The following is a 15,013-nucleotide window of genomic DNA, read 5'->3' on the forward strand; positions in this document are numbered from 1 at the left end:
GGAGCGAGAGAGAGAGAAAGGAGACCAGTCAAAGCGACAGGAGGTTCTTCTGTTCCGCCATGTCTGAATCCTACACTTTGAGGAAACAGAATTAAACCAAAGGCGGGCAAGAAGACAAACAACCACCTCAACCTGAGCGTTAGGGGAGAGAGAAGGAAGAAGAAACCAAAAAGAAAGAGGCTTCCTTCATCTTTTGACACCCTTCTCTCCTTCCTAACCTCTGTCCGACATCACCCATTTGAAATTTCTTCCCGGCATTGAAAAAATATTCGATCTTTCCACATTTTTCCCGCACTTTCGATCGTAACCCCAGCTGGGTCCTCATCGGTTCATGTTCTTGGACCAGCATTTGCCCCAAAATCAGTTTTTTGTGTTTTTTTCCCCCTTCTGCAGAGTTGTTCTTGTTGATTAATCCATGGGCAATTGCTGCGCGAAGCCCGGGCATCCCCCCCCATCGAGCGACAAGAAGGCCAAGAAGACCAAGAACTTCAACCCCTTCTCGGAGGAATTCTACTCGGCGTCCCTCGGGTCCGGGGCTGAGGGGAAGCTCCAGGTCCTGAGCGACCCCACGGGCCGGGAGATTGGCGCCAAATACGATCTCGGCCGGGAGCTGGGGCGGGGCGAGTTCGGGGTCACGTACCTCTGCACGGAGACGTCCACGGGGGAGAAGTTCGCGTGCAAGTCGATATCGAAGAAGAAGCTGAGGACCGCGGTGGACATCGAGGACGTGAGGCGGGAGGTCGCGATCATGAAGCACCTCCCGCCCCACCCGAACATCGTCTCGCTTAGAGACACCTTTGAGGACGACGCGGCAGTGCAAATCGTGATGGAGCTGTGCGAGGGTGGTGAGCTGTTCGATCGGATTGTGGCTCGAGGCCACTACACAGAGCGCGCGGCCAGCACCGTGATGAGAACCATCGTCGAGGTGGTTCAGGTATCGTTTTCCTGCAAGTTCAATAGCATATATGTGTATTATATGTTTTATCATGTTAGAAAAATCATAATTTGCATAAACTCGGTTTTTCATTCTGCAGATGTGCCACCGGCACGGGGTGATGCACCGCGACCTCAAGCCCGAGAATTTCCTGTTTGCAAACAAGAAGGAAGCTGCACCACTTAAAGCCATCGACTTCGGATTATCAGTCTTCTTCAAACCCGGTACATTAAATTTCGCATATCTCCGAGTTCTGATCTCTGTTTCCAATGATCATTCCTGCTCCTGCCCGATCTTTGACATAATACTTCGGTCGCATAACGGAAGCATTCCTTGTCCACAGGTGAGCGTTTCAACGAGATAGTGGGTAGCCCTTACTACATGGCGCCGGAGGTTTTGAAGCGTGACTATGGCCCTGAGGTTGATATATGGAGCGCCGGAGTTATACTCTACATTTTACTCTGCGGGGTCCCTCCTTTTTGGGCTGGTTCGTTTTTCTACTCTGGCATTAGAGTGGCGATCACTGGTTCTATCTTTATTTTCCTCATTTTCTTTGTTCGAATTCGACTGGAAAAGGGACTTAGATTACAATTTTCACGCAGAAACTGAACAAGGGGTGGCTCAAGCAATTATCCGCTCCGTGGTCGACTTTAACAGGGACCCTTGGCCTAGAGTCTCGGAGGCTGCAAAGGACCTTGTGAAGAAGATGCTTAACCCTGACCCAAGCAAGAGGCTTTCAGCTCGGGAAGTTCTTGGTATTTCATCTCTCTTCCGTATCTTAACTGCCCTGGGTATGTAATTTTCTGGAAAACATCCTAAGTGTCTAAAGAACATGCCCATTTTGTGCAGAACATCCTTGGTTGCAAAATGCCAAGAAGGCGCCGAATGTCTCCCTTGGGGAGACTGTGAAGGCAAGGTTGAAACAGTTCTCGACAATGAACAAGCTCAAGAAGCGAGCTTTAATGGTAAATTCCTGTCTCTGATTTCATTTCCTTATCTTTTATGTAATTCTCAGTCTCTATCAAACATCTAAATCGCGTGAACTTGTAACCTTAGGTGGTTGCCGAGCACTTATCAGTCGAAGAAGTCGCAGGCATAAGAGAGGCCTTCGCAATGATGGATACTAGCAAACGGGGCAAGATCAACCTCAACGAACTCAGGGTCGGGTTGCAAAAGCTTGGACAGCAGGTGTCTGATACTGATCTTCAAGTCCTAATGGAAGCAGTAAGCACCAAACTATTTCCAAGCAGAAAAATCAATCATGTTCTTCCCGACCTCTCCTGCACTAGACTTTAATCGATCTTTTTGGTTCAAACAGGCTGATATTGATGGAGATGGAACCTTGAACTATGGGGAGTTCATGACGGTCACAGTTCACATCAAGAAGATGACCAATGATGAGCACCTTCATAAAGCTTTCTCGTTCTTTGACAAAAATAATAGTGGTTTCATAGAATACGAAGAGCTTCAGGACGCTCTGAATGATGAAGTGGATACCAGCAGTGATGACGTTATCAACGCCATCATGCACGACGTGGACACTGACAAGGTAGTCGAGATTCTCTCTTGGGAATTAGCTCATAGGAATCATCATTTTCGTTGATCAAGGTGTATCATTTTGCTTTACATTCGCCATTTCTTGCCAAGTATGTAAATTAAGGTGCTAAGTGTCTAGTTTGCGCCTCCCGAAATGTTACTTTTCACGGGGGTATATGGATAGCTTAGACACTTCTGAAACTGGACAGTATAATGTAGAATTGCTTCAAAGCATGTTTCCATTTTGTTTTGCAGGATGGAAAGATTAGCTACGAGGAGTTTGTGGCCATGATGAAAGCGGGGACGGACTGGAGAAAGGCTTCCCGACAGTATTCTCGGGAGAGATTCAACAGCCTCAGCCTGAAGTTAATGCGAGACGGATCATTCAACATAGCCAAGGAAGGTAGATGATTGGAAACATTTATTAAGGGGTAATACACCAACTCGAGCTCGGCTGAATAGAGAGGGGAAACCCTTTTTGATGAACTCCTCGGCGCTGAAACAACTGATACGAGGGTTGAGATACTCGATCGAAGTCATGGCATGGTTGGAACCAGGGAGCCGGTTCTATCAACTTGGTTCTTCCTTAATGGCAGCAGTTCGAGGAATTGTCTGTTTTAAGATAGTTGCAGGAATAGAGATAATTCCGAGGTTGGCGGTGAAATTATAGGGTTGTCAATGCAAAGTACACAATATGAATGTAAATAACAGTCAATTTGTTGTACCGGCGCTTCTTGGTCGGTAGACTTCCAGTTTCTGGAGGTGCCATAAACTTAAACAGATGCTGTTAATTTCTCCATCTTTTACATGCACATATAGTCGTGTGTGTGTGTATATATATACATTCATATGCAAGCCCATAATTTGCACTTTCCAGATAGCACCAGAATCAGAAGCAAAGACGATAAATTATGGTTCGAGACGAACTTTCAACCATACGACTCTTAAAATCATTGACCATGTCTGACAGCACATACAAATTAATTTTAAAACGCCGTTTCAGTTGTGGCAGACCCGCGCCGTGGGCATTGTGACGCAGACAGGGTTGTACTTCTTCTTGGCCTCGGCAGTCCCTGCCCTGGGCTCGTCCTCAGCCACAGCAACCCTGGTGAGGGCAGCAGCTGCCGCCGCCGTGGCAGCAAAGACCAGTTCTCTCCGCCCACGGCTGCTTTTCTCAGCCTCTGCTGGCACCTCGATAGCCCTTGTCGAGGCCTTGGCCACAACGCTGAGGACTCTGCGGGAGGCAGGGATGTGGCGTTTGCTCATGGCGGAAGCCGAGGAACTGGCCAGGAATGTGGATGCAACGGTAATGGAAGCCATAGCTAAAGTTGCAACGTGTTCTCCCTCCCTCTGTGCCTCTGGTATGATCTGTGCGTATTTGTTTAAGGAAACGCCCTGTTTGGTCTTGTGCCTGTCGGTTAAAGGATTCGGTTGACAGTTTGATGGAAGGTCAGCATTGAATTCGTTATCCAGCGGGGAGTATGTGGCCAATGGAAGCTTGCCACGTGGAAGCTCATCGTAATGGTGGGACAAGTGACACGGTGGGCTGGAGTTCAGCCCAAGCCCATGGGCCATCGAGGCTGCCCGCTTGAAGCCCATAATCACATATCCGGAAGATGCATTTGTTGCAGTGGTCTTTGTGGGGATGACCATCATAATACGGTCTAGAAATTTCTCGGTCTCGAGTGTTCCGTGAGAGTTAGGAGGATCGAATGAAACTCAATTTGACAATTTCCGACAGCTGGAAATTGGTCCATGCATGTGCTGAGGTAGTTCAATGACCCAAGATTATGAACACTAGAATATATCGAACGACTATTTAAAATTACATACTAAATTTTCAGAAGACATTTTATCCCATAATTGTTATTAAACTTTTTTGAATAAATTCCCAATTAAGTTATAGTTACAAGTTATGATTCAATGAAAATGAGCCTACTTCGGGAAGAGCGACAAAGCATACTACAATTGCGATGCCCTCACAATCACAGCTTTCTTCTAATCAAATTGCACTAAGCCACCATTGGAGCCAATTCATGAGTCAGGTCAGGACCAAAAGCACCGAGAAGGCTCCTCCGAGTAGTGGGCCCCGACTAACAATTAATTCTGTCTTTTTGCTGTCGATTTCTTGATTGGCCCCACAAAAGTTCGAAATGCACACGTGGCAGATATTGCAGCAGGAAGTGCAGGCAGGTTCAATCAGTCAAGGTGCACATATATATATATATATATATATATATATAAGTGAAGTTGTAATAATGGGATTAAGGAAGAAAATAAAAAAGTAATGATTGTACTGTTAAATTGTAAAAATAAATAATTAATAATTAAGAAAATTTAGTTTTAAAAAATTAAATTAAATGGTAATTAAGATAAAAAAAATGAAAAAATCATGATTATATTATTGAATTGAAGAAAAAAGTAAATGGAAGTGGAGTGGGGTGGAGCGAAAAATATTTCCGCTCCAAATTCAAATGGACCCTAACAATTTTCAAATTTGATTTTTATAACAATACCATATCATTTTATTAATTTATATATTCAATTTATTGATTTCTTTTATAATTAAAAAAAATCTTATTAAAAATTTTAAAAAATTCATAAATAATTCCCGCAAGTGAAATTTTTAAGGTCCATGTTCTTAGCTTTATATTTGCTTTATTAGCTCATAGATTTTTTTTAACTTAATGAATATATACATATATACATTTGTTTATAAAAGAATTAAATAATATCAATTACTCCTTTTTTTTTATTGCTCCAGCTCCAGCTTTGATTAACCTACAGAAAAAAAATCATATAAATTATTAAAAAGAAAATCTAAAAAATGAAAATTTCACTCATAATGCATGCATGCGTTCAACTCATTTCAATCAGTGATTCAGTTTAATTAAAAATCCCGCATCTACAAACATACGAGGGGTTTAATACGAGGGTACGAAGAAATCCATCTCGGTCATGCAAGGCACGACATTCATCTTCTTCCTCATCTCGCACACAGCCTCACCTACCAACGAGGTTCGCTCGCCGTCGATGGATACCCTGCAATATCTTCATGATTAGTTCTTCCCATGGCACCATCATCTACTCGTTTGGCGACCACGAGCAACGCACCTTTCATAATGAAACCTGACTCAACCAATATCAGCTCCGACGCAGGTCACGCCTTTGGGTGCAATCTAATGCATGGGTATTCCATATTGGTACTACTACTTGGGAATCCTCCTGTTTTGATCTTGGAAATCTCGCCTTCTCTTGCACAAATTATCGGTAACGGGCCAAAGTTCTTCAGTGCCACCTCTCGTAGCATTCGGTGGTTTGGAACCATGCGTTTTACTATGTAAAGAGTAAATACGATAGCGTCAAGGCAATACTCAGGGGCGGAGCCAATGTATTGTCATGGGGCAATTGCCCCCCCTAAACTTAGAATTTTTTAAATTTTACCCCAAAAGTATGACTTTTTTTAATGTAAAATTAGTATTTTTCATCTTTTGAACTTTGAATTTTTAAAATTTTGTCTTAAAAGTATGAGTTTGCTCCCCTGAATGAAAATCTTGGCTCCGCCCCTGGTAACACTGGATGTACAAATCCCTTGATCTCATCTGAGTATGGCGGTCGGACAAGCGGGTGATTTCCTCCTTGAAGCTTTCCTGCATTAAAAGGAAGTTAGACCCGAATATAGGATCTATAGGAAGTATCCGTTAATGAGAAATCTTTCACCTTCTACCCAATGGTTGTTTGTAACATTCTGGTTTCCGCTTCTCCAATGCAGTAGCAATGAGAATCACGCGGCTATTAAGCATCAGGTTGTCGCTGTCCAATTTCGCCTTCCATATGAGGATATTATCAGGTCATTCATCATCGTGGTAGAAATTTGTCTCGTGTACATTCATGTGGACAGTTCGAATCTCCAGGAAGAGTTTTAGGTGTCGGAAACATTGCTCATGATTAGAAGTATGCTTGTCCATCAGTCTCATCATACCATCACTATTTTGATGTGCAAACGAGGGTTGTACATTGGGTCCTGATCCCTAGGTCTCTCACGCCGAAGGATCGAGATGAAGAAGGAGGTTGCTAGGGGGACGAGACAAGCTAAGCGCTTTGAGACGGCACGGCATCTCATCAAAGACTTGGCATCCCAAATCCGGGGCATATAGAGAATTTGGCGGAAAAGGTTGTCGGGAAGGCGATCCAAGTGGTTTTCAGGGGCGCAGTTCTTCCGAGAATGCAAATTGAAGAGCCGAGCAGGGTTGGAGGTTCAACCAAACTGGTTTGTTCATATTTGCCCCATCTATCGGTTGAAGATATGCGATTTGAGTAGGGTTGGTTTTTCAAGATATCGCTTTTTAAGGATTCAGTGTAATCTGATTGTCCTTCATTTCTTTTTTTCTTTTTTTGGGTGAATTTGGGGGGCTGAAGGCTGAGTTTTTTACGAGAATTAATCATACATTACAAATACGAGATATGTTGGTCCATACAACATTTCCAAATAATAAGAAATGAAATCCATGAGGGCAAAGACTCAATCGATGAACTCCACCAATGAGAGTTAGCGCATAACTCACCATCCAATTAGCACAGAAGTTCCCCTAGCTAAGAATGTGATCCTTAATATTTACCTATATGTATATCTTGTCTTGTGTGTTTTCTACCTATAAGATAATTTTTCACTTTATAATAGTTATTCAATTTATTATTTACACAAAGTTATTCTTTTTTAGACCTCCTTTTATCTAAATCTTTATATCGACCTCCTTTTATCTAAATCTTTATATCTATACTATGAGAAAGGAGAAATGAAAGTAGTTGATGTAACGTTTCTTTTCCCCAAAGTGCTCATAGAAAGATGACATAAATAATTATGAGTAATTACATTGTGAGAAATTTAAGGATATTTATGCAATTTTAATCGTTCACTTTTACCATCAATTTTTGAATACCTTCCATAATTTTTTTTCTCTCCATCTCTTTCCCCTTTCTCTCCCAACTCTCCTATATTTTCTCTCCCACTTTTTTTTTTATTATAGATGAATGCTCGCTTTACGCATGGATTTTACTAATCGGTTATTTTAAATCAGTCAATTTTGTTTTTTTCTATGCACAATTAAATTTACATTTTTTTTAACAAAGATGTCATGTTTTATGATAAAAATCGATAACTTTTAAATAATTTTAAAAATCACTAGGCGAAAATAAAGAAAAAGAGTAGGCCTTCCTCAAGTAGTCAATCCATAAGCATCAATTTCTTTTTATAATAGGGTAGATATTCAATAATTTTTTTCTTTTATTTTTAAGTGAATTATTAGCGAGTGGTTGCTTACCTAGATTTTGAATAAATTACTGCTGATTCTAAGTTCAAATAAATATCAGAAGATAACATATCTTTTGGAGTACGATACGGCCGAAAAGTGAGGTAGTATTTTATCACAATGGAGGTCAAAATAAATCTTGTCATTTTTTTTTTAAAAAATTTTACCCGACATTTTCTATTTATTTGTTATTTATAAAAATTAAGGGCCAGTGATGACCGAGCAGGGTCGGTCCTATGGTGGGCCCACGAGTGTCGTTTAGTGGCCAATTTGCCCATGGGCCCACAACGTCAACGTCCCCACGTGGCCGGCCAGAACAGATGCTTTACCGGGAGGAATTGCAGTTCTCCTGCAGTCACGCTGACACACTCATCGCCCAATCAAATCAAATCTATTGCTACTCCTCGTCGTTGTTTAACGGAAGCAACCGGCAGTTGCCCGTCGACGTCGGCATAGTCACGGCCGTACAGAAGAGTCTGGGGAAAGAAACACCGCCGGCGGGCGACGCGCCGATGACTCTGTCTGTTGACGTTTTGAAAAGTAACTGTTGCTACTGGATTAATATATGTCCATAGAAAAGGTCACGTGCGGTTTACGGTTTACTTGCAATCATCAGAGATAGAGGGACCAAAAAAAAAAAAAAGCAAATTGCAAATTTCACTGACATGAAGGCCTTTTTGGTCTTCGTTTTATAGTTATTTTATGGTTTGATTTTTCACTTCTTCTACTTGTTCTTTTGTTAGTTTCCTCAGTCATAATCTTTTATGACCTTTCAAATGTTTTCGATCCCCGATTATCTGGAACAATTCGAAAACAACCCGCACAATAAGATATGAGATGTCAACTTCAAAAACATTTGTATCATTACTTGGTTTGTGCTCAAGTAATATTCATTCAAATTCATTTTTAAATTAAACTCTTCTTTAGATGTTAATATGTAGAATTCGAATTATGTTATAGAGATACATATAATTGCAATGAGAATGTATACAATTATAACTTTTCAACGTTCTTTTTTTCTCGGTTACGTGGAAAAGTTTGAAAACAAACATGCTTGATTAAATATGAGATGCTTATATGTGTCATTTTCAACGACTTCTCTATTGTTGTTGGGGTTATTTTCTTACGAGTTTTAAAAGTTGTTACAAAGAGGCTGGTATCATAAAGATGGTTAGTCATAGTGGGAATATGTATCTAGCATTAATCAAGACTTTTTTTTTTGACTCGAGGGATATCCAGGTTTAATCCGACTAATCATGATCTAGATTAACAATTTGTAAGTTTACGAGACGGGTAAGTTCAATCATACAAATCACGTGCAGGTAGACTAAAGTATTCTCTTGCATAATATCACGGTGAAATGCTTCTATTTTTTACGAGAAACTCACCCCAATCTATTATCAGCCAATCCAATTGGGTTGAAACTAAGTTCGGGATTTTGAATTATCCAAATTGATCTTGACCATGTTCATGAGAAGTAGCTAGAATCTATCAAAACATCGATCGTACACTATTCTTTTTATACTAGTACAATCAATTGAAGATGGTTTAAAATTGAACGAGGGGGGAATCTTTGGATCAAAGTCATTTATAAAGTATTCTTCTACATAATTCACGGTGAAGCGAACTTTAACTTTTGCCAAGAAACTCACAGCATTCGGTTATCAACCATTCAACTAGGTTGAAACTAAGACTTCAAGATTTTGAATTCTCCAACTTGATCTTGATCATGTTCATGAGATAAGAATCTATCAGAACATCAATCGTACGCTATTTCTTTATTTTATTTTTTATAAGTACATTATTTTTCCTATATTTATATGAGTACTTGGAGATGGTTTAAAATTGAATAGGGGGAATCTTTGGATGAAAATCATTCGTGGACATGCGTTGGCCAACGGAGTTTGGCCTTGTTGAAGCAAACGCAAATGAGCTAAATTAATTTGAAAGTAGTGTGCATGGGGGAGAGGACAAGGGAGAGGAGAGGACACATGACATAGATATAAGGGAGGAAGAACGGGGAAGAGGACAAACAAACAAGTTCAAACCGCGTACGACAAGACAGTACTTTGTCTCTCCCCTCCTCCCAAATCTAATATCTAATCTGATTGACTTCATTTGGAAATAAGAATATCTAACTTAGTTGACAGAAAAGGGTCGAGAGAACAGCAAGTCTTTTGGAATTTGACGTTTTCTTTTCTATACTAAATTAATCGAAGCCCTGCACGCTTGTTTTGTTTATTAACTAGTGAGAATATTAGAATATCTCTTTCCAGTAAATAAAATAAGAGAGAAAAATCATTTAAAACAACGTAAGAATCTTGTACTATATAGCATGCCATAACGGTAAACTCATGGAATTACAAGTTTAATGGTTGGTTTGTTTACGAACATAAATTTTACTTAACTTAATTTTACTTTTCTCTCATTTTAAAAACAAAATTATTATTTTTTTTTATTTTTTTCAAATTTTTTCTCAAATTTTTTTTCATATATTATTACAATTAATTTTTAATACTAAATTCTCTCAATTATTTAATATTTTTCTCAATTTTACTATTTTTTTCTCAATTCAACGACACAATCATTACTTTTTTGTCTTTTTTTTTTCAAATTCACTTACGTACTTTTTCCAACTACTTTTGCCTTAATATTCTCAAATCAAACTAAATCAAATTAAATTAAACTTAACTTCGTTACCAAATGTTATGTAAATACTTAATAAAAAGTGAGGAGCTGGCAAGAGGTTTGTTTTGAATTTAAGACCCAAGCTAGCCACAACTACAAGCATTGCAATGTAGGCGGCTGGACGTAGTCGGCATTGATGCATGGTTTGGCGGGTTGGTGCCGAAATTGGTCTTCTTTTTGAAATTTGAAGTTGTTTTCGCAAGCATGCATCGTATTCTTGGACACGTTCATTTACGGGTTGATACGCTCTTATTAAGTGCATGCACTTTTCGGGAAACATTGGCGTGAATCGGCCTCGGTGCAATAACTCCCTCCCGCGGACTGCATTTTGTGAGTCCTTGGACATGGACTCATATAGGAAAAAAGACCACGGAATCACAAGTTTGGCAATCAATTCCCTCTGTACTATTGTCTCTCCCCATTGGCAAGGTGCATTAATTACTCAGATTGAATAAAGCTTATGCAGTATGCACTGCGACTGAAGAGTGAAGAGCTTTGAAAATGATGAATACAAGAATCAGAAAATTGACGTGAAAATCGATATGTACAGAGAGAGAAGAGAGAGAGAGGTAGGGACAGTCCACATCAGTTGTTCATCATGAACACAGTAAATGAAATGGAACCCAACAACACTCCTTCAACGGCACGTACGTACTTTAATTTGTAATCAGTAACAACTTGGCTGGCTGTCCCTTTTCAATGATCTCATACCAACGACATTCCTAGGTATTTACGATATATGCATGTTGTGGGCGATGTCAAAATTAGGTATATTGTAAATCACACCCACGAGAGACACGCACACTTTGAGGTAATTATATATTTATTTATAATCTATTTCAAAATTATTGAGTCACTCTAAGAATTCATAATTCTGAAGTAGATTCATGAGCTGTTGTGAGTCCTTCAATGTATTGTCAATGAATTTGATTATTTTTCGATCAAGATTTGGAAATGACACGTGACTTATTTTCGATTAACCATTTGTAGATTTGAGTTATTGCCTATGTCGAGTACAAATTCCGTACGACGAGTTAATTAATTTAAGCAGTTTCTTTATCCTCTTATCACAACGATTAGGCTTAAGCATGCATGGATTGTGGCAAGACTTGGTATGGCTGTTGAGTCGGGCTTAAGTATGAAGCTTATATCATCGTAATATGATAACGTTGTATCGGACCATCGTGCTCTCACTTTTTATAATTGGTACATTATTTAATAAATCTTAAAGGGTCGACTGATATAGCAATTCCCGCAGCACGTAATCAAATATATGGTCTTGAACCTTGGCTCTGCAATATCGATTTGAGCCAATAATGGGTAACAATAATGTAATAATAATAGACATTTGAAATCTATCTTGCTTATTCTCCATGATAAGATAATAAAATTATTTGATTGGCGGATTTTCTCTTTTAGGAAATTCGACTGGTCCATCTCTTGGGCCAGCTAGGCACTGGAGAGGGCAACACTGTCAAGACAGTAAATAGAGACATTAACTGCGAAAAAAAAATCCTTTCAAATTCCCAAGAAAAAAACTAAAAAAAGAACGTCCAACGTAACAAATGATAAATTAATAATCACTATCATTAAAATCAAAATAAATAAATAAACAAATAAACCCCAAGAACAGCTTTCATTTGAAATCCTCTCTGTTTCTGTCCCTGTCCCTGTCCCGCTCTGCTTCTTCTTCCAACACTCGACGAGGTTGCACCTGCACGCCCCACTCTCTCTATCTCTCTCTCTCTTCTCCATTTCGGAGGCTGTGTTTATATCTATCTATCTATCTCTCCGACATCTTCTTCTCCAACGATTACTCTGTTCTTTACCCCCCCCCCCCCCCCCCCCCCTCTCTCTCTCTGTTCATGAAGAACAATCCAGCAATGCAGAGCCATTCATTTGAATATATCACGTCAAGTGTCTACCCCTTTTGATCTTTTAAGACTCTCTCCAGCTCAACTCGTTTCGTTTTGGCACGTAAAACATGTCGATGATGACAGGGACGGGGACGAGGAGGCAGAAGTGGCAATACCCGCAGCCACCGACCCCGAGAATACTTTACCTCCCTGGCCGCAATGCTCGCCGCAAAGCATCTCGAGCAGGGAGGCCCAGCTCCGGTGACTCCCGGAGAGACAGGAAGGATGATACGAAGCTCGAAGCGCTGTTCGAGGAGGAGCGCGAGTTCTTGAAGGGCGGTGAGGGTAAAGGAGGGGGTGGCTCGGTCCCGGTTGTCCTCTTCGGGGACTACGATGACGGGGAGATGAGGAGGAGAGAAGGCAGTGGAGGTGATGGGGCTGAGGTGGAGGAGGAGGAGGAGGAGGACAAGTGGCGCTTTCAGGCGGAGGTGCTGAGGGCGGAGTGCAACCTTCTGAGGATGGAGAAGGAGATCGCAGTGAGGAAGTTGGACCGGAGTCGGGTCTACTTGGAACGGACTCTCCGGTCCGCTATCGAAGCTTTGGTCTCCGTAAGTCTCTCGCTCTTCTCATATGTCGGAGTTCAATGATATGTTTGATGTGATAAAAATATCCGAGCATTATTCTCATTCAATCTCGAGTTAATTAGTAATCGAATGTTTGCAGGGGAGGAAGAAGATCGGTGAAGGGAAAAACATAGCCACAGTTCTGGAGGAGGAGATACAGAATCTGGTTGACGAGCTCAAGGAGCTGGGAAAGGGCTCAAGAGCTAAAGATACTACCTGGGCGCGGAACTGCAGCAATTTCGATCGGCAGGTGACGGTTCTCCAGAGAAGGCTAGACAAACTCGGTAGCTTGTCAGAAGGGAAACGCGTGGAGAAGATCCGTAAGATGGCCGAAGAGAGCCTGTCAATGAGTACAAGTTCTCCAACTGAAGTCAAAGTCGAGCACATGGTTTCCAACGGTGATTCCGTAAGTTACCAAAACTCTTACCGGCCAATTTGATGGCAACTGAGACATCTTTTGACGGTCTAATTTGATCCTTAGGTTGAGATTCTTAGGCGGAAAATGGAGGGATTGTCGAAGGATATGCTGTTAGTGAAGATGGAGGAAGAATACGATTCAATTCTTTCTACAGCAGACAGTTCGGTTTCAAGTTCTGCCTCTACATCGAATCGAGTAGAATGTCTCGGTCACTATGTCCCCTTTATTCGTCAGGCCAACCAAGTAAGCTCTTCTCCCATGTCATGTAAATTATAGAGGATTGTTTTATTGCGTGATGGCGATAGTTGATCAGGTATTAGTATTATGAATAACAGGAGAGGTCGGGTCGCAAGGAAGGTGCTGCTACTTGCTCAGGGCACTGCAAGGCTGTGGTGCGTAGGATCGTAGAGCAAGTTCGGGCTGAGACAGAGCAGTGGTCTCAGCTGCAGGATATGCTGGGACAGGTGAGGGACGAGATGCAAGAGTTGCAGGCTTCTCGGGACTTCTGGGAGGATCGGGCTCTCAGTTCCAATACTCAAAATCAATCCCTTCATTCCGCTGTAAGATTTTCATCAGGCTCGTGTATAATATGTTCTGATCCTACCTCTTGGCTTGTGGTTACGTTACATCCGATAGTACACGGCATAATTTTCGACCCGATCATCAAAATTCCATCCTCGTTCACTTAAATATCTGTGCTTTCCGTTACATTTTCCCTTTTTCATGTAAATATCAAAAGAGTTTCTCTCCACGAAAATCTGAGAGTGATCCATTGTTCTGCTCATTTAATTAGGTCCAGCAATGGAGACAGAGGGCTCTCTCTTCCGAAGCGAAGGTAACTGAACTGCAACTCAAAGTATCCCTGCTCCGGGATGAAATCGATTCATTGAAGAAAGACCTCAGCACCCAATCTATGAGTCGCAGAAATTCTCTGCCACTAGCTCCGAGTCCCCGAAACGAGACCGAGAAGCGGGTCTTGGTTTGTAGCTTGAAGGAAAACCATCAGAATGGTCTTGCTGTGGGCTTTTCGGGTATAGACAGGAGAAGGAAAGTCCACAGCTGCAGCAGCAGCAGAAGAGATTCGGACTTGAAGAAGTCTCCTCTTCGAGATATTGGAAACTCGTCGCAGCAGAACGCCAAGTTGATATTTCCTTTGAGTTGCCATCTGAGTTCCAACTAACTAATAGGGAAGAAAGAACTGTTGAGTGCTTATTGCACTTTAGCTGTATTTTACCGAAGGAGAGTTATGATTACAGTATGATATATTCTAAGACTGGCAGACTTGGATCTCTTACAAAGAAACCATCAAATGAAAATTCAAATATTCGTCATTAAGTCCGACAAATCCGATGTTTCCAAATCCGTTTATCCGAAACTTAGACCAGATTCGGATCAGTTGCCGAAGTTCAAATTTTATGACCTTACTACTCATTCTAGTGAACTCCTTACAAGCATTCTTACGACTATACATTTTGAGCAGATATCTTGGCTGAGCACATGGTTCAACTTTAAGTTTTACGAATATAATCGAATTTTCTAAAACTATAGTGCAGTTTTGTCTTAGAAATGGATTGATGTTTATTCTAAAATAAAAACCACTGAGTAAAACAAATCAAGATAATGACCGCATAGAATCCTTAATCCATGAT

At 40.9% G+C, this 15,013-nt stretch overlaps 3 protein-coding genes across 3 annotated transcripts; 2 read left to right on the plus strand and 1 right to left on the minus strand.

Moving 5' to 3' along the window:
• Positions 1 to 415: 415 nt before the first annotated feature.
• LOC116210008 (calcium-dependent protein kinase 8-like) lies at positions 416 to 3,194 on the plus strand. Its single transcript, XM_031543792.1, has 8 exons — positions 416 to 934; positions 1,035 to 1,158; positions 1,278 to 1,421; positions 1,537 to 1,689; positions 1,784 to 1,899; positions 1,991 to 2,158; positions 2,253 to 2,483; positions 2,726 to 3,194. Exons 1-8 carry the CDS (start codon positions 416 to 418, stop codon positions 2,879 to 2,881), a joined length of 1,611 nt encoding a protein of 536 aa, XP_031399652.1. The 3' UTR covers positions 2,882 to 3,194.
• Positions 3,195 to 3,348: 154 nt separating this feature from the next.
• On the minus strand, positions 3,349 to 3,864 carry LOC116210009 (photosystem II 5 kDa protein, chloroplastic-like). Its single transcript, XM_031543793.1, has one exon. The coding sequence runs from the start codon at positions 3,788 to 3,790 to the stop codon at positions 3,470 to 3,472; it is 321 nt and encodes a 106-aa protein (XP_031399653.1). The 5' UTR covers positions 3,791 to 3,864; the 3' UTR covers positions 3,349 to 3,469.
• An 8,443-nt stretch (positions 3,865 to 12,307) lies between these two features.
• LOC116210392 lies at positions 12,308 to 14,699 on the plus strand. The gene is made up of 5 exons (XM_031544259.1): positions 12,308 to 12,931; positions 13,047 to 13,352; positions 13,428 to 13,607; positions 13,700 to 13,924; positions 14,158 to 14,699. Exons 1-5 carry the CDS (start codon positions 12,452 to 12,454, stop codon positions 14,542 to 14,544), a joined length of 1,578 nt encoding a protein of 525 aa, XP_031400119.1. The 5' UTR covers positions 12,308 to 12,451; the 3' UTR covers positions 14,545 to 14,699.
• Positions 14,700 to 15,013: the final 314 nt, after the last annotated feature.

This window comes from Punica granatum, chromosome 6 (genome assembly GCF_007655135.1).
Source record: "Punica granatum isolate Tunisia-2019 chromosome 6, ASM765513v2, whole genome shotgun sequence".
Taxonomy (NCBI): Eukaryota; Viridiplantae; Streptophyta; class Magnoliopsida; order Myrtales; family Lythraceae; genus Punica; species Punica granatum.